General features: G+C 40.4%; 1 protein-coding gene across 3 annotated transcripts in view; it reads left to right on the top strand.

Annotated features, from left to right (window-relative positions):
• ATL3 (atlastin GTPase 3) overlaps positions 1–20,119 on the top strand; it is a 49,105-nt gene that overhangs the window by 2,517 nt on the left and 26,469 nt on the right. For all 3 annotated transcript variants that reach the window (XM_049644239.1, XM_049644231.1, XM_049644225.1), the window contains 4 exons: positions 9,706–9,920; positions 10,061–10,204; positions 18,497–18,601; positions 19,100–19,150. In XM_049644239.1, coding sequence (XP_049500196.1) covers positions 9,714–9,920; positions 10,061–10,204; positions 18,497–18,601; positions 19,100–19,150 — 507 coding nt within the window. In that variant the 5' untranslated portion in view covers positions 9,706–9,713. The remainder of the gene's footprint in view (positions 1–9,705; positions 9,921–10,060; positions 10,205–18,496; positions 18,602–19,099; positions 19,151–20,119) is intronic.

Below are 20,119 nucleotides of genomic sequence, written 5' to 3' on the forward strand. Positions count from 1 at the left end.
TGTAGAGCCGACTATCTCAGTTCTGCTGCACATTAGAAAAACCTGTGGTGTTTAAAACCTGACGATGTGTGGGACCCACTGATTCTGATTTACTTCATCCAGGGGCCAGCCAACAGTTAACCCCAAGTAATTCTAATTTGTGTACTAATATATACTAAAATTTCTCTGTAGGTGGTTGCTTCCATTTGATTTGTTACTTTATGGGAACTATAATTTGTAATGTCAATATGCGTTAAAAAATTTTTTTTTTAATGTTTATTTTTGAGAGACAGAGCTGGGGAGGGACAGAGACAGAAGGAGACACAGAATCTGAAGCAGGCTCAGGCTCTGAGCTGTCAGCCCAGACCCCGATGTGGGGCTTGAACTCAACCTCGCAGTCATGACCTGAAGCGAAATCAGACACTTAACCGACTGAGCCACCCAGGTGTCCCATAATATCAGTATTTGTGTTGAGAAGTTGATGCTCTTTGCAAATTTGTAAAACATACTTTTTAGTAGCATGTATTTTGATAGAACTTGATATATTTCACAGCTAAAGTATATTACAAGTTAGGAAATAGACTTTACTGGTGTAGTAGGTGAAAAAACTGTTTTTATGTCTTGATAAGGCATCCAAGTCAAATATTGCCAATTAAGAAAGCATTATTCAGTTGGAACACAGACAAATAAAACCTTCAGGTAACCAAATTGATTTTGGTGATTTCTTATTTTGAGGGAAGAGTCAAATAGGGTGAATATTGAACTCATTCTATTAAAAAAATGTTTTTTTTCTATAATATAGCCTGGCGTCAGTTTTAGATTCAGCCTGGTCTCTGCATTTCTGAATCTTCAGTACTGTTTAGTCATAGTTATCTTTATAAGTTCATAAAGCACTACAAAACTGACCAGGAAAATACGGTTTTGTTCAGCATTCTGTGCTAAAGTACACAGATTTTTTTTTTATGGCAGATGAATTGAGAAAAAATTCCTCTTAAGCCCTTGAATTGATTACAATATAAATTTCCCCCAGTGTTCTCTTTTGTTTCGTATAAGTAGTATTTTCACTGAGACAACTTAAAAAAATATGTGTATCTACTTACTGCCTTAAGACAGAATAGAATACAGTATATAAAAGCACTCCCCAACCATGAGCAAATGGAACCACACCCAGCAGTTGGAGTTGGCTGAGGTCTTAGTGTACTTACCCTCACATACGATGATGTGTTTTCTCTGGCCTTGTCTGAATTAGGAACTTTAAAGACTGCCAGCGAGAACAAGGCATGAAATGATATGCCTCTGTTTTTGGGTGTGTTGCTCTTGCCCTTTATTAAATGTGTTTCAAAAGGAGAGTGGAAAACTCAGGTCATAACTTTACCCTGAGTCATACACTATACTTAGTAGAAATGTTTCTGAAACTGAAGTTAATTTGCTTTTTGGAACTCTCTAAGCAGTAAAGATGAGCACTGAGGCTGGCTCTACTCTAGTGGTTCTTAACCCAGGGTGATTATGCCCCGGTGGGACATTTAGCAATTTCTGGAAACATTTTTGAGTCTTACAACCAGGGGATAGCATTACTGGTATCTAGTGAGTAGAGGTCAGAGTTGCTGCTAGATATCCTGCAATGAATGGGATAGCTTCCCACAGTAGAGAGTTATCTGGCCCCAAATACCAGTAATGCCCAGGTTGAATAACCCTGGTCTACACTGTCGAACTGATCAACTAAATTCTGTATGAATTTTCTGAAGTGGCAGTTGCAACTGCTTCCAGTTAACTAGTTTCATTGAATTTATCCCCGTTCAGGTGTGTTTTCAAATATCTGAGGGGAATTTAAACTTTTTTCCTACGATGCTTTTTTAAGTTTATTTTGAGAGAGCAAGCGAGCGCACAATGGGGAGGGGCAGAGAGAGAGAGAGAGGGAGAGAGAGAATCCCAAGCAGGCTCTGCACTGTCAATGCACCAGCCTGACGGGCTCGATCTCACCAACCAGATCATGACCTGAGCCGAAATCAGAAGTCGGATGCTTAACCGACTGACTGGGCCACCCAGGTTCCCCCCGATAATGCTTTTCTGATAGAATTTATTTGTTAGAAGTTATGTTTTCCATAGACCTGAAAAGCCCAGTTATGATTCAGTAGTCTCACCTATTTTTAATTTAGCCTGTGGAACTACGTTTTGAAAAGTCTTTTAAACATTCAAAGTTAGGTCGTTCTAGGAAGAGTTAATGCTGTAATTTGCTAGGTCTCTACAAATGCTTCCCTGTGATAATTTGTTTCACCTGTTAAGTCTTTCAACTTTCTACTTGGGTTGTCTGCCTTTGCCATTTTGGTGCAGAGCTAAGTGTATTGAATGCAGTTATCACAGAGATTATTTGAACAGGTGTATATAGACCTGTTGGTGAGTCCGGATTTAGGTGTGTTGTGCCAAAAGTAAAGGATAAATCAGTACTTTAAAAGTAATTAGAAAAAAGATTGTAGCTTCCACACAAACTGTTAAAAGACTTTCATTATCCAGATATTTTCAGCATTTCCTACATACCTGAAGTGATGGCTGTTTCAGTATTACTATGAGCTATTACAGCAATAATCAGAATTGGCAGTATGAAAGAGCATTTGTCCTACACACTTTTTTTTGAACATAGGTTTTAAGTTCATTTATATGTATATGGATGACAGATGTGACTATGGTCAGGCCACATCTCTATATGTGTACAAAAATGTCTCTGTTATTCATATAAACACAATACAGCCTTAGCTCTTCATATAAATGAACATTAACTGTTCATATAAGTGAGCATTACTGTTGTGTCAGAGTAGGTTTATAGATCTTGGGGAAGAATTGCTTCACTAAAGGGAGAAGGCATGTAAGGTTGCCACTTAAAAGTTTTTCTACTACCATTCCTGGAGGTTGGATCTTTAGAGTTTAAGATTCCTGAGAAGTGGGAGTAATTTCATTGCAATTAGGGGGAATCCCAATCCCCACCCAAAAAAAAAAAAAACCCTCAAAACAAAACCCCAAACCTCGAAAGCTTTCGTGTGAATCCTTAGCAAGTTGCTTTAATGTTTTTATCGTTATAAATTTTGACCTGTTCTTTAGCCATTCCTGTATAATTTAAATTACGCCAAGGGATGAATGGGTTACCTAGCAAGTTTGGCCAATTTAAATATCCAGGGAATTTTCAATTGTTAAAGAGTCATTGAATTTTAGAGCTAGAAAATCACTTCACCTAACTGCCTGGTTTTGTAGAGGAAACTGAGACACAGAAGTAAAATGATTTACTCATGCTGTTAAGAGTCATTGCAAAACTGGGCCCCAGTTGTTGGGGAAGACCTTTCTCCTGTACATTCTGCCTTTGCCAAAAGAGGAGCTTGAGTCATAGGAGGAAATGATAGGATTTGGGGATATAGTGTAAAGGAAGACAGAGTCGGGAGATGTAGAGGTTGAGAGGTAGAGACTTCAGAGAAGTGGAATGATTGAGAGGATTCATTTTGATGACACTACAAGTAGACTTATGAAATGTTAGTACTGGAAGGGTTTCTAGAGGTTGAATCTTGACTCATTTCACAGTTGAGACCAAAGACTAGACATGCCCAGAATGACATAGGTTGTTAGTGGTAGGACTGGAACAGGAACTCGTCTCTTGACTCCTACACCCGTATATTTCTACATATTACTTCTGAGAGTGAGGTGATGGTGGAATATCCAGGCGAATCTGTCCCTTAGGCAGTTTCACATTTGGACCTGAATGCAGGTTAGGAATTAATGAAGTTGCATCACCAAAATAGAGGGTATAGCGAAATTACAAGAATAAAGAGCTCATTGAGGGAGCGCATGAGAACCACAAGACTGAAGCAGAGTGCTGGTGTAACTCACAGGAGGCCAAAGAGAAAAAGAAGCAGCTGAAGGAGATGGTAAAGAGATTGGGTGGGAGCTGGGAATGGGCACTGTCTCTGAGTCCAAAGGTTTTCAGAAGTTCTAGAACCAAGTGGCAGTTGTGTTGTCTGTCACACAGTTGAATGAGAATCAAGAAAGGGCCATTGGATTTGGCAAGAGGTCATTGATAAACCTGAGAATAGTTTCAACAGGGAGATTGAGAGGAAAGTCAGATTGCAAAGTGGTGAGAAGGGAATGGGTAAATGGATGAAGACATACCTTCAAGGAGTTTGGCGGTGAAAGGAGACTGCAAGAGGGAAGAGAAGAAACTGATTTTTATTGAGATACTTGACATGTACTATTGGGGTTAATGTGCACAATACTAGGAAACTTCTTCCTTTTAGATACTGGGACTGAATGTGACCGTTTCCCTACTTCCCAGAAGCTCCCAGCTGGGTAATAAGTCATGATCACAAATGCTAGTGTTATAATGAGTGGAATAATAGTAGGTATGAGGTTTTATTGGAAATAGGAAAGTGGGACCACTTTATTGAGTTCCTAATATGTGTTAGACTCTGCTTGGAAATGAGTATTCAATTTGTAAATAAATGGAGCTACAAGTGGTAAGAAATTTATCCATAGTCACATTGAGACTAGGTGGTGGGGTTTATTCAGTTATTCCACAAGTATTTATTGGGTGTCCGCTAGGTGTGGGCCTTGTTCTGGGATCTTGGGGGATCTAACATTGAACAAAAGAGACAAAAATTCCTGCCCTCATGGAGCTTACATTCTAGAGGGGAGAGAAAAAAGATTCAAGCCCTGCCCTCTGGATTCCAGAGCCTGTTTTCTTTTTAGTATATCAGGTAAAGTGATAGGCTCTGAGAGTCTGGGCTGGAAGGGATCAGGACAGAGGGAGGGTGAATGTGAGCGCCGAAGGATAATCGTTTGCCTGGAGTCAGGGGGGAGCTTGCATTTCAGGAGGTGGGAACAAATGGTCGAATAGGTTGTACATTGGAAATTTTGGGATCCAGGCAGGACAGGACCTGAATCCTAAGTTTCTTCCAGTAGAAAGACCAGTGAATGTAAATCTGCCTGGGAAGATGAGGGGAGTAAGGAATTAGAGGAACCAAGGCAGTGGGGAGAACCGTGAACAACTTTGGCTTAGAGGATGGAGATTTAGCTTTGAGCCATCAGTCCATAAAGTGTTTTGATAGCCCCTTGTGTAGTTGCTGTCGTGATGTGTTTTTGTGCTGTAACGAAGGTCAGCCCTAATGGATGAGGTCCTATCATTAAAGTAACCCTTGGGGACGGTGCCTAACTGGCAAGAAAGATTGGAGGTGGTATGGCCTAAGCTAGGGTTTTGATGAAGGGATCTTAAGGGATCAGGGAGCCTGAGATATGCAGATAAACCAGCAAAGGACAGTTATTTTTTTATTTAAAAAATTTATTTTTGTAGTTTTATTTAATCTCTACACCCCACGTAGGGCTCAAACTCACGACTCCGAGATGAGTCACGTGCTCCTCCGATTGAACCAACCTGGTGCCTCTTTTTAAAAAAATTTTGGGGGGGGGGTACCTGGCTGATTCAGTCAGAGGAACATGTGATTCTACACCCACGTGGGGTGTAGAGATTACTTAAGTAAATAAAATCTTTATTTTTTTTTTAAGACAAAAAGGACATTTATATAACATCTGGAAAGGTGTGAGTAGAAATAAAGTTTTTACTTGGAAGATCAATGATACTGTCTCTTTGTCTTAGGAAGTGAGAGAGAAAGATGATGTGAAAAGAGAGCAACTCTGTTTAAATTGAATTATTGGTGGTGTGTACAGTTCAAAATGATTTTTCCCGTAAGTGGAACCAAACCAAAGGAACAAGATCTTTTTTTTTTTTTTTTTTTTTTTGAGACAGAGAGAGACAGAGCATGAACGGGGGAGGAGCAGAGAGAGAGGGAGACACAGAATCGGAAGCAGGCTCCGGGCCATCAGCCCAGAGCCCGACGCGGGGCTCGAACTCACGGACCGTGAGATCGTGACCTGAGCTGAAGTCGGACGCTTAACCGACTGAGCCACCCAGGCGCCCCAACAAGATCTTTTTAAATCCAGTGTGCCCAGTAAACTGTTGTGAAGAGAAATGCAAGCTCACCCCGGGTCCTCCAACTAAACATAGCCCGATTCTCTTCCTTTTCATTGGGCTGTAGGCGGAAAGAGGAAGAAATGAATGACGGTCTTACCACCTTTGTTCTCCCAACTGGCCTTCTCCGTAGTCTTCATCTTCCCTTGAAGCACAGTTCGTTGTGCACAACTGCATACGTTCTGGTCATCGGTTTATTCCATCTTGTATGTAGCCCCAGGAACCTTACCTCCTGTGCCTGGTGCTCTGACAAAACCATCTGCATCCTCGGGGTCGTAGCTTTCAACCGTATTCCAGAACATACGGTTCATTGTTGTTACAGTCGTTTATTGTGGGCCTGCTGTGTGTCAGTACGTCCACATTGCTCAGCACACTTTAATGGTGGAATAGATGAAATTGAAAGAGCCAGCATCATGAACTTAATTGTGAAGTCCCCCGGGACTGTTGCACGGGTTACTGGGTTTGGCTGTATCTGAGAGAGCCTTCAAGTAAGTTTCATTCATTCATTCACACATTCACTCACATAACAGCGAGCCAGCATGGCGCTTCTGCCGCATGAAGCCCTAGGCCCTACCTCTCTTGTTGCTCCAGTGCTCCCGGGTGTTGCCCTCATGTGCCTGGTGCGGGATGACTCCCTCCCGCTGATGCATCCAGCTAGCAGGAAAGGGGGAAGTTGTTATATCGTTTCCAGTCAGAACTTAGGCACACGGTGATGGCCCTGCTACGGGATTGGGTTGAAAACATTTTTCTTGCCGGCAGTGTTATGCCCAGCGAAAAATTTGTTGCCATAGCAGGAGGGGAAAATGAATGTTGGGGGAGCGACCAGCCATCTCAGGGACCTTGTTTGGAACTGCTCTGAGTATTGCACAGTACTTAACACTGTGGCTTATCCATAAGGTCCGAATAAATTGTTCTTGTTAGTTCTTTTATATGAAAGATTGAAGGTCCTTAGTTCCTGGATTCACCTGGCAATAAAAAGAACTGTGAGAGAATATTCACAGAAATGTTTCCTTTTATCCAGGCAGTAAAGGGACAGAAAAATATTCCTATACATTTATCACAATGATACCATGACAGTTCTTGTGTATTCATAACTTGTTTTCCAGTAGTCTGCCAAAAATTAAAAAGTGGCAAGACCCTTTTGTTGCTGACATTTTAAATATAAAAAGTGATCAACAATTTCTTTAGCTTAAAGGGTGCAGTATGGCGGTCATGCTGTTTGTTGACTTTGCCTGCTGTGATCATGCAACCTTCAGTCCTTCCCAGACAAAAGTAACTTGGGAACCATATTTGTGATTTTGGCCATATCTGCTTACCTGTACAATGCTTTACTTAATATTTATCTTTCAATTTACTTTATTATTTTTAAATTTTTTTAATGTTTACTTATTTTTGAAAGAGAGAGAGAGAGAGCATGAGCAAGGGAGGGGCAGAGAAGGAGACACAGAATCTGAAGCAGGCTCCAGTGTCTGAGCTGTCAGCATAGAGCCCCATGTGGGGCTCGAACCCACAAGCTGTGAAATCATGACCTGAGCGGAAGTCAGATGCTCAACTGACTGAGCCACCCAGGTGCCTCTCAATTTACTTTAAGTTGATTCCCCTTTTAAACTTGCCATCCTTCTAAGCAATAGTCCATTAAAACATGGTTTTGTTTCCTAATACACATTAAAATACATAATTATTAGAATAAAAATCGTCCTTTTAACTACATGGAAACATCTCCTTTAATGCCTGTGGCACATACTCACATTTAGGGAAATAGTGCTTTGCTTCATCCTTAAGTTACGCTTGTAGCTTTTTGTAAACTTTCCATAAATCCATAGCTACTAAGTGGCTCGGAATTTCTTTCTTTTTTTAAAATTAAGTTTTTTTGTTCATTTTTGAGAGAGAAAGTGCAAGCAGGGGAGGGGCAGAGAGAGGGAGAGAGAATCCCACGCAGGCTCTGTGCTGTCAGCGCAGAGCCTGACACGGGGCTTGAACCCACGAATCATGAGACCACGACTGGAGCCAAAGTCAGACGCTTAACCAACTGAGCCACCCAGGGGCCCCGGCTCTGAATTTCAAAGAATTAATATCTTTGTGCATTCAACTGTGTCAGGGAAACTACTAGTTAGTGCTTAATTTTGAGCTAAAGAATTAATTGCCCCTAAAATGTTGACTAGGTTATTAAGAGTGACCTGCAAGTCCTAGCCCCTAAACATCCTTTCAGGCTTCTCTCCAGAACTTGTTGGGCAAGATGTTTAGCTTTTGTAAGCTCTAGTATCCTTATATTAATTAATTATTTAATTAATTAATTAAATTTACATCCAAATTAGTTAGCATATAGTGCAACAATGATTTCAGGAGTAGATTCCTTAATGCCCTTTACCCATTTAGCCCATCCCCCCTCCCACAACCCCTCCAGTAACCCTCTGTTTGTTCTCCATATTTATGACTCTTATGCTTTGTCCCCCTTCCTGTTTTTATATTATTTTTGCTTCCCTTCCCTTATGCTCATCTGTTTTGTATCTTAAATTCCTCATATGAGTGAAGTCATAAGATATTTGTCTTTCTTTGACTAATTTCACTTAGCATAATACCCTCCAGTTCCATCCACGTAGTTGCAAATGGCAAGATTTCATTCTTTTTGATTGCCGAGTAATACTCCGTTGTATCTGTATACCACATCTTCTTTATCCATTCATCCATCGGTGGACATTTGGGCCCTTTCCATACCTTGGCTCTTGTTGATAGTGCTGCTATAAACATTGGGGTGCATGTGCCCCTTTGAAACAGCACACCCGTATCCCTTGGATAAATACCTAGCAGTGCAATTGCTGGGTCATAGGGTAGTTCTTTTTTTAGTTTTTTGAGGAACCTCCATACTGTTTTCCAGAGTGGCTGTACCAGCTTGCATTCCCACCTAGTATCCTTGTTTTTAAATACAGGGTGGTTTTATTTACCTCATAGGATTGTTCTGAGGATTAAATTAAATGTATGTAAAAGGCTTAGCAGTGGCGGGCATCCTTTCTACTGTTGATGGACATTTGGATTGTTTCTGGTTTTGGACTATTTTGAATAAAGCTGATATGAATGAACATTCTTGTATTTCTGTCTTTTGGTAGACATAAGCATTTATTTCTCTTACATACCTAGGAGTAGAATTGCTAGATTATGTCTAGTTTTAATAGATATTGTCAAGAAGATTTCCAGAGTGGTTATATTCTCATCAGAATGTGTGTGAATATTCCAGTTGTACCATATCCTCTCCCACAGTTGACATTGTCCGTCTTTTAAATTTTAGCCTTTCAGATGGACAGGTGATGGTATCTCATTATGGTTTTAATTTATGTTTTCTTTGATAAGTAATGGTATGGAACCACCTCTTTATATGATTATTGACCATTTGGATATCCTTTTTTCATGAAGTGCCTTTTGCTTATTACTATTTTAAAAATTGGAATATTTGTCCTTTTCTTATGGATTTCTGTATTCATTCTGGATGTGAGTTTTTGGATACAGGTATTGTGAATATTTTCTCCTAGCCTGTGGCTTTCATATTTACTTAATGATGTCTTTTAATGAGCAAAAATTCTTAATTTTATCATGGAGTCTAATTTGTCATTTTTTTTCTTTTATGGTTAGTGCTTTTGTGTTGTTTAAGAAGGTTTTGCTTTTCCCATGTTCAAAAATACAAATTTAAAAAAAAGATTTGAAACTTAATGTTTTTCTCTCCAACAATCTAGGTGATGTCATGGAGACTGGAAAGCCTGGTCCAGTGCAGGTTGTTTTGGTTCAGAAAGACCAGCATTCCTTTGAGCTAGAAGAGAAAGCTTTGGCCAGCATTCTCTTGCAGGACCACATCCGAGACCTTGATGTGGTGGTGGTGTCCGTGGCTGGTGCCTTCCGGAAGGGCAAATCCTTCTTTCTGGACTTTATGCTACGATACTTGTATTTCCAGGTAAGTGAGAATTATTTCATCTCAGGTTAGAAAATGAGACTTTTGTGTCCAAAAGAGCAAGATAAGCTCATGGATTATCCTTGATGTGCAAAATTACTCAAAATTTAAGGTTTAATGGATATTACTTATTTCTCCTGTAGAAGGAAGGTGGCCGTTCAAATTGGTTGGGTGACTCAGAAGAACCGTTAACAGGATTTTCGTGGAGAGGGGGCTCTGACCCAGAAACCACTGGGATTCAGATCTGGAGTGAAGTTTTCACCGTGGAGAAGCCAGGTGGGAAGAAGGTAAGGAAGAACAGACTTTTAAATGAACAAAAACAACAAAATGGGAACTTTAGTGTGTACTCTGATAATTCAGTTAAAAATAATATTTATCCAGGGGCATCTGGGTGGCTCAGTCGGTTGAGCGTCTGACTTCAGCTCAGGTCATGGTCTCATGGTTCAGGAGTTCAAGCCCACATCGGGCTCGCTGCTGTCAGCCTGTAGGCACAGAGCCCACTTCGGATCTTCTGTCTCTCTCTCTCTCTCTGTTCCTACCCCACCCGTGCATTCTCTCAAAAATAAACGTTAAAAAAAAAAAAAGAATAAAAAGGTTTGTTAAATGGTACCAGAGTAGTAGTTAATCTAGACCTATTTACTCCTCACCACCCAGTACTCTTCTGAGTACTCTAGAATTATGTCTGGCTGAGGGAACACGCCTGTTCTTGGCTGTCTGTGAGCACGGGGTACTGTTCCCTCTGAACCTTTTGGATGGTTGTTTCTCGAGCCTCAGGTAGTGTCCTCATGCACACGTGCTTGTAAGTACTCAGCTGAACTCTTGACGTGGACCCTCTGCAGATCCCTGGGGTTTGTTGTATCTCTCTCTGCCTGGGAATTCCAGCTTTCTTGGTCTCCCTGACTCTCAGCTGTGTCTCTTCAACTCAGGGAATCTGTCGGGTTCTGCCTGGGTTTCCCTTGCCCGAACCTTGGCCGGTAAGCTGGGACAACGGACGGGCTCACCTTACCTGTTTCCTTTCCCTTGAGGATCATTATCCTTTTGTTACCTGATGTCCAGTGTCTTGAACTGCCTTTTCATGTATTTTGTTCTTTTTTGGTTTCAGGTAGGAGGGTAATTTCAGTCTCTTACTCCATTTTGGTGGGAAGTGGAAGCCCAGTCTTCCCATTTTAGAGATGCCAGAAAGAGACCCAGGGAGTTAAGGCCTGCAGTGGGTAATACAGGGGCTCTTCGGTCAGGCATTACAACAAGGCCCTACAACTGTTCATTTCTGTGTTTTTCAGTATCATTGCTCTCTTTCTACATTTCTGATAATGTATGGTAGATGCTTTCATAATTTTCTTTCTAGGAATACGTAATTATTTTTGACTTCGTGATTTTGTAGAACTGGTGGATCTGATTCTTATTTTGGGGGCAACTGGTGTGTTAATTTTTCATAATAGTTTAGGAAGTCTCTACAAAGTTAGTAGTAAGCAAGCTTTGCTTTTAGTTATCTGACATTTGTAGTGCCCTCATTTTATCTTGTTGAATTGACTCCCATAAAGCTCATTGTTTTTTGACATCATTTTGGCTTCCTCACCTTTAAAAAAATTAATAGATTTTACTTATTTATTTTTTGAGATGATTATTTGATTTATTTATTTAAAATTTACAACCAAGTAAATTTAAGTTAGCATATATTAGTTAGTTAGCATATAGTGCAACAATGATTTCAGGAGTAGATTCCTTAATGCCCTTTACCCATTTAGCCCATCCCCCCTCCCACAAACCCTATAGTAACCTCTGCTTGTTCTCCATATTTAAGAGAAACAAAACATATGTTTTGTCCCTTCCCTTGTTTTTATATTATTTTTGCTTCCTTTCCCTTACGGTCATCTGTTTTGTCTCTTAAAGTCCTCATATGAGTGAAGTCATATGATATTTTTCTTTCTCTGACTAATATCACTTAGCATAATACTCTCTAGTTCCATCCATATAGTTGTATATGGCAAGATTTCATTTTTGATTGCTGAATAATATCCCATTGTATATATATATTTACCACATCTTCTTTATCCATTCTTCCGTCGATGGACATTTGGGCTCTTTCCATACTTTGGCTATAGTCGGCAGTGCTGCCATAAACATTGGGGTGCATGTGCCCCTTTGAAACAGCACACTTGTATCCCTTGGATGAATACCTAGTAGTGCAATTGCTGGGTCGTAGGGTAGTTCTATTTTTAATTTTTTTGAGGAACCTCCATCCTGTTTTCCAGAGTGGCTGCACCAGTTTGCATTAATAGACTTTATTTTTTGGGACAATTTTAGATTTATGGAAAAATTGATCAGAAACTGCTGAGTTCTCATACTCCCCTTCCCATCTGCCAGTTTCCCCCTATTGTTTATATCTTGTTTTAGTGTAATGCATTTTTTATAATTAATGAACCAATATTGATATATTGCTATTAACCAAAGCCCACAGTTTACATTAGGATTCCCTCTTTGTGCTCTACATTCTGTGGGTTTTGGTAAATGTATACTGATATGCAGCTACCATTATTGTGTCAGACAGAATAGGTATACTGCCCTAAAAATCCTCTGTGCTCCACCTGTTTGTTCCTGCCTCCTCCCCCCTCCTCCTTTCAGAACTGGCAACCTCTGATCTTCTGTCTCCATAGTTCTGCCTTTTCTGGAAAGTCATATAGTTGGAATCAGACAGTCTGTAGCCTTTTCTGATTGGCTTCTTTCCCTTAGCAGTGTACTTTTATGGTTCCTCACCTTTTTTAATGACTTGATAGCTCATTTCTTTTTATTCCTGAATAATATTCCATTATATGGATGTTCCACAGTGTATCTTCACCTACTGAAGGACATCTTGTTTGCTTCCAGGTTTTGGCAATTATGCAGTCAAATGCCCTACCCCTGAGCTATACTCCCAAGTTTTGGCAATTACGAATAAAGCTGCTGGAAGATTTGTGAGCAGGTTTTTGTGTGGATGTCAGTTTCAACTCATTTGAGTAAATACCAAGAAGTGTGATCGTTAGATTGTATGTAAGGCGATGTTTAGTTTTGTAAGAAACTGCCAAACTGTCTTCCAAAGTAGCTGTATCATTTTGTACTGTTTCGAGCAATGATGCAAGTTCCTGTTGTTCCACATACTTGTCGGCATGTAATGTTGTCCATCTTCTTGATTTTGGCCATCCTAATAGGTGTGTAGAGATATCTTGGTGTTGTGTTTCCTACCTCTTTAAAAAACATTATGTTCAGACATTCAACAGGATCAGGAGTGCTTTCAGAAATCAATATAATATTGTAGAAATGCCATACTAATAAACAGTTTTTTTAGAAGTTTCCCAAATAAAAGTTTCACGATTGTCTTTTTTTTTTTAATTTTTTTTTAAACTTTTATTTATTTTTGAGAGACAGAAAGAGAGCATGAGCAGGGGAGGGTCAGAGAGACGGGGAGACGTAGAATCCGAAACAGGCTCCAGGCTCTGAGCTGTCAGCACGGAGCCTGACATGGGGCTCAAACCCACTACTGTGAGATTATGACCTGAGCCGAAGTTGGATGCTTAATTGACTGAGCCCCCCGGGCATCCCATGATTGTCTTACTTAAAAAAAAAAAAAAAAATGTTTACTTACTTATTTTTGAGAGAGGAAGAGGGAGGGAGAGGGAGGAGCAGAGAGAGAGGGAGACAGAATCTGAAGCAGGCTCTGTGCTGCTAACAGTGCAGGGGTTCGAACCCACTAACCGAAAGACCATTACCTGACCTGAAGTCGGATGCTTAACTGACTGAGCCATTCATGAGGCACTCCATGATTGTCTTAACTTTTTAATATACTTGGTGAGATTTTAGCTTAGCACTTACCTGGATAAAAATGTAGATAATTTATTTATACTTTTTAGTTGAAAATCTTTTAAATATGTAACTCGTGTATTCTTTTTAACTGTTATGTAGTAATTATATGAATGTCTTATTTTATCCATTTACCTACTCCATTAAATTAAATTAAACCCATTTAGATGGTCTCCTTTTAAAAAAAAATTTTTTTTAAATTTTTATAATCCTTGCTACAGTGAACAATCTGATAAATCTCTCCTTGAGTAAATGTGCAAGCATGACCCCAAGCCATAGTTTTTGAACTCTGTCCATGACCCATGAAGGGTAGAGAAATCAATTTATTGGCTCATGACCAGTATTTAAAAAGAAAGAACTAGAACAGAGCAGAAAGTATCAGAGTGCAGTGTGCATACACATTTAGTTTCAGCTTTATGTATGTGTGTAATGTATTCAGTCATGATGTTAAATATATTTCTTTCTTTGGGTTCTGGTCCAGAACATTAGAGAGCCACCTGGCAGTGCATTTGCTAGGTCTGAGAATGCCCATTTCCCCTTTTCTAGCTGCTACTAAATTGTTCTTGACTGTGGTTGTGACAGTTCACCATTTCACTGTGTGATACGAGAATACCATTTCCCCAGACATCCAGCAGTTTATCTGAGCGTACATGTGACTCCTGTTCTGCAAGAGCTTCTCTTTAGCATTTCGTTTCCCCATTTGCCTTATTTTTCTTTTTGTAAATATATGCCATGATGAGCTCTTTTTTATTGAGATATAATTCACACATCATAAAAGTCATCTTTTAAAAGTATATAATTTAGGGGTACTTGGGTGGCTCGGTTGGTTAAGCACCTGACTCTTGATTTCTGCTCAGGTCATGATCTCTGGGTTCATGGGATCGAGCCCCATGTCAGGCTCTGCACTGACAGCACAGAGTCTGCTTGGGATTCTCTCTGTCCCTCACTTTCTGCCCCTCCCCTGCTCGCTCACTGTCTCTCTCTCAAAATAAATATATTTTTTTAAAGTGTATAATTCAGTGGTTTTTTATCTACTCATGAGGCTGTGCAAGGATCACTATTGTCTAATTCCAGAACACTTTCATCACCCCAAAAAGAAACCCAGTACTCATTAGCAGTCACTCCCCCATTTCCCTCTTTTCACAGCACCTGGCCACTCTTGATCTACTTTCCCTCTCCACGGATCTGTTTGCCTGCTCTGAACATTTATTTCATACAAATGGAGTCATACAATATGTGGTTCTTATGTCTGGCCTCTCCCCACTCCCAGCCCAGCGCCCTCAACACCCATCCGTGGTGTAGCATCATCAATGCTTCATTTCTTTTGTGGCTGAGTAATACTCTGCTGTATGGACGTGTCACACTTTATCTTTTCATCATTTGAAGGATATTTGGGTTATTTTTACTTTGTGGGTATTATGAGTAATGCTACCATGAGCATTCATGTACAAGTTTTCATGTAAACATAGGTTTTCTTTCTCCTTGTTTTTACTGTAGTTAAGAGCATTTAACATGAGATCTACCTTGTTAGAATTTTAAGTGCATAATATAATGCTGTTAACTATAGGCAGTAGGCTGTGTAGCAGATTTTGAGAACTCGTCCATCTTGCATAACTAAAACTTTATACCCATTAAACAGCGCCCATTTAGCCTTCTCCCCAGCCAACCACCATTCTCTTCTCTGTTTCCTTGAGTTTGACTATTTTAGATGTCTCATGTCAGTGGAATCAGGCAGCATTTGTCCTTCTGTGACTGGCTTATCTCAGTATCCTCTACACTAAATTGGTAGATAGCAAAAATTCACGGGCTCTAATTGAGGAGAAAGAGATGCCCGGAAGCGTACTTGGGCAACATGGCAATGACCTTGCTTGGTTCCTGCTGGACCTGGGAGAGATTGAAGGTTGTCATGTATGGCAGGTTTTCCTTCCTGTTTCAGGCTCAGTAGTATTCCACTGTAGGTAGATACCACATTTTCTGCATTCCTTCATCAGTTGATGACCATGGGAGCAATGACCATAGGAGTCGAGATATCTTGAGATACTGATTTGAATTCTTTTTGGGTATATGCCCAGAAGAGGAATTGCTGGATCATAAGGTAGTTCTATTTTTAATTTTTTAAAAAAGTTTTTCATGTATTTTGACAGAGGTAGCATGTGCAAGTGGGGAAGGGGCAGAGAGAGAGAGAATCCCAAACAGGCTCTGCACTTGACAGCATGGAGCCTGACTTGGGGCTCGAACCCATGAACCGTGAGATTAAGAACTGAGCTGAAACCAAGAGTCGGATGTTTAACTGACTGAGCCACCCAGGCCCCCTCCCACTGAGCCACTCTGACTGGTGTGGGTGATACTTCATTGTGGTTTTGATTTTCATTTCCCTGATTATTAGTGAATGATACTGAGAATCTTTTCATGTGTCTATTGGCCATCTGTATGTCTTCTTTGGAAAAATGTCTATTCAGATCCTCTACCTACTTTTTTTTTAATGTTTATTTGAGAGAGAGAGAGAGAGAGAGAGAGAGAGACACACACACACAGAGCAGAGGGGGAGGGGCAGAGCGGGAGACACAATCTGAAGCAGGCTCCAGGCTCCGAGCTGTCAGCACAGAGCCCGACGCGGGGCTCGAACTCACGAACCGTGAGATCATGACCTGAGCTGAAGTCAGACGCTTAACCGACTGAGCCACCCAGGCGCCCCTCCTCTACCTACTTTTTAATCAGATTGTTTGCTTTTTAGTGTTGAGGTATATAAGTTCTATATATATATTTTAGATATTAATCCATTATCGGATATATCATTTGTAGATATTTTCTCCTATCTTCTCCTATTCAGTAATGCCTTTTTGTTTTTTCGGTTGTTTCCTTTGTTGTACAGTAGCTTTTTTTTTTTTTTTTTCAATTTAAAAATTTTAAATTTCATTTGTTCAAAAGCTTTTTATTTTGGTTCATTGTGGCTTTGATTTACATTTGTGTTTCCATAATGACTAATGATGTTGAGAATATTTTTATGTACTTACTAGCCACTTGCATATTTTCTTGGGAGAAATAACTATTCAAATCAAATTCATTTTTTAGTTGGATCATTTGTCTTTATTGTTGAATTGTTCTTTATATACTTTGAATACTAGACCCTTGTCAACATAGATAATTTGCAGTTATTTTCTTTTATTCGATAGGTTGTCTTTTAATTTTCTTAATAGTGTCTCTTGATGTGCAAAAGTTTTAGTTTTAATGAAATCTAATTTGTGTACTTTTTTTTTGTTTGCTTGTGCTTTATGTTCAAGCAACCTTTACTAAACCCAAGATCATGAAGATCTTGGAAACACCTCTGTTTCCTAAGGGTTTTGTGGTTTTAGTTCCTATATTTAGGTTTTTGATCCATTTTGAGTTAATTTTTGTAGGTGATGTGAGGTAGGGATCCTTTTGTGTGTGGATATTCATTTGTTTCAGCTATAATTGGTGTTGATTACTCAGTTTGACAGTATGCTCTTCAGAAAATGGATGTGTGAAAAGGATAAAGCTTTCATGTCTGTCACTAGGTTTCAGTGTATTGAGGCTAGAAACTTTATTTGCTTTGATTTATTTTTATGCATAATACTTCCTTTAAAAAATTTTTTTTTTTAACGTTTATTTATTTTTGAGAGAGACAGAGACAGAATGCGAGTGGGTTGGGGGAAGAGAGAGAGGGAGACACAGAATCCGAAGCAGACTCTAGGCTCTGAGCTGTCAGTACAGAGCCCAACGCGGGGCTCGAACTCACGAGCTGTGAGATCATGACCGAAGTCAGATGCTCAACTGACTGAGCCACTCAGGTGCCCCGATGCATAATACTTTCTTTTGCGTGGATTTATATCATATCTCTTCTACCACAGTAGTGGGTTGGGTATCTGAAAATAAACTCAAAAACATAATATGGGGGCGCCTGGGTGGCGCAGTCGGTTAAGCGTCCGACTTCAGCCAGGTCACGATCTCGCGGTCCGTGAGTTCGAGCCCCGCGTCAGGCTCTGGGCTGATGGCTCGGAGCCTGGAGCCTGTTTCCGATTCTGTGTCTCCCTCTCTCTCTGCCCCTCCCCCGTTCATGCTCTGTCTCTCTCTGTCCCAAAAATAAATAAAAAACGTTGAAAAAAAAATTTAAAAAAAAAACAACAAAAAAAAACATAATATGTGATTACTAGGACCTGATCTATGAATTACATAAAGTAATAATCATTTCTGTGAACAAAAATGCCTGAATGATTGACTAGGTAGGTGAGCTAATCGGTCTCAACATTGGACTTTTTTTTTTTTAATTAATGTTTATTCATTTTTGAGAGACAGAGAGCGTGAGTTGGGGAGGGTCAGAGAGAGAGGGAGACACAGAATCTGAAGCAGGCTCCAGGCTCTGGCCTGTCAGCACAGAGCCCGACTTGAACTCATGAACCAGGAGATCGTGACCTGAGCCAAAGTCAGATACTTAACCGACTGAGCCACCCAGGCGCCCCAACATTTGACTCTTAATTGGTGGGCATTTTCCCCTTCCATACGTATTGCTCTGTAGGCCTCTGTTTCATACCATCTCATCAGGTCAGAGCAGATAATCTTCTCCAGGAGGATTCTCTGATCAAGACAAAGCCCCTAAATAACTACTTTTCTGTGGAATTTACGAACAGGTGCCAAAGCCTCATTTACGTGTCACCTGACTTTTCAATTTCTTTTTTACATTTTTCCCTTTCTCACTCTTACTTTGCTGGTCTTTTCCTTCCTCTTAGGTTGCAGTTGTTCTGATGGATACCCAGGGGGCATTTGACAGCCAGTCCACCGTGAAAGACTGTGCCACCATCTTCGCTCTAAGCACCATGACCAGTTCTGTGCAGGTAACACCACTTGCTTAAGATAAAAGTTTGCAGAGGAAATAAGATAAATGGAGTGTATCTATTTTCAGTTATTGTTCTGTTATCAGAATCCCTAGGTGACATGTAAATGTTCTTTTTAGACTGCAGATAGACGTTAAGCTCTTAGAAGCTCAAAAAGGAGCTTAGACTGTTTTTCCACTTTGGTCGTAAGTATATATAAAATACGCCAAAAAAAGTCTGGAAAGTGGAAATTGAAATCACATTAATTACATCACACAGGAACTGGAGATTTGGTAAGAACTTAGGAAAACTGTATTTTAAGCAGTAAAGGAAGAATTATGTGATTCCAACCTTATATGCATCGTTTCCCAAAAGAGAGATAATATTACTGTTTGGACAGACCTTGGGTACTTCTGTGCAAACCTTTAGTTGTACAAAGCTTCTCTTCAGTGCTTTTGCTTATTTGGGGTTCCTTTCAAGTAAGCTAGAGTGGTATCAATCTGGATTTTTGTTTTCTAGATTTATAATCTGTCCCAGAACATTCAGGAAGATGATCTTCAGCAGCTACAGGTATATATTCATCATAAAAGTCTTAATGTCATAATGTATCATTTAAAAGTTTTGAGACTAAGAAAAATTTTACAGCTGAGTAGTTATAGCAATAGATTGAATGGTGGGGGAAAGTTTTTGGCTCACAGCGGTCCGGTCCTGTTACTGCTGGGTGATCAGGCAAGGCCTTACTGAGTTGAGCACGGAACCCAAGAAAGGGGCGAGTAAGTTCTGCAGCTATATCTGGGGGGGTGGGGAGTAGTGGTGTAGGAGATGGGGCAGCAAGACGACCTGGGGTGGAGGGTGCTTGGCAGGACTGAGGAGCAGCAAGGAGGCCAGTGGCTGGGACTGGGAAGTGTGACAGGAGGAGGCTTAGCGACAACGTCAGCGAGGCATTTAGGTCCTGCTGATGCTCGGCTTTTGCAAGGGTTCGGGCTCTTCCTCTGGGGGAGGTGGGAGCCGTGTGTTGAGCAGAGTAGTGATGTTATGTGCGCAGAGGGTCGCTCTGGCTGCTGCATTTGGGATAGATTTTTAGGGACAGGCGTGCATTCAGTGAGGCCGGTTGTGAAGCTGTTGTAGTAATCCAGGATGAGGGTTAATAAGTCCGTGTTTGTAAAATGCGTAGCTTTGTGTGCCTGGAAAAGAGTATGTGCTTAATAACTGCAAGCCATTATTTATCATTACTGTCACTACGTACGGTTAATTAGTCGCGGTCTTCTATTCTCCACGCAGCGGTCCTTCTGTGTTCGTCCTGTAAAATATTGTTCCGTGGCGACTCCAGAGTGGAATGCAGTTTTTAGCATGACTTTCTGATTCCACCTGTCCCATTGACATTCAAGAAAACGCATCAGCATACAAAGGAATGAGGGTGTCATTTACTATGGGGATTACCTGGAGTTAGTTCTAATTTATAGTCCTGTAAAAAGCAAAGAACATCCTTCCTCAACCTTGGCCTGTACCTGGTGACTGGTGTTTCCGCACCGGGGCCGC

The sequence above is a fragment of the Panthera uncia genome, chromosome D1 (assembly GCF_023721935.1).
Source record: "Panthera uncia isolate 11264 chromosome D1, Puncia_PCG_1.0, whole genome shotgun sequence".
Taxonomy (NCBI): domain Eukaryota; kingdom Metazoa; phylum Chordata; class Mammalia; order Carnivora; family Felidae; genus Panthera; species Panthera uncia.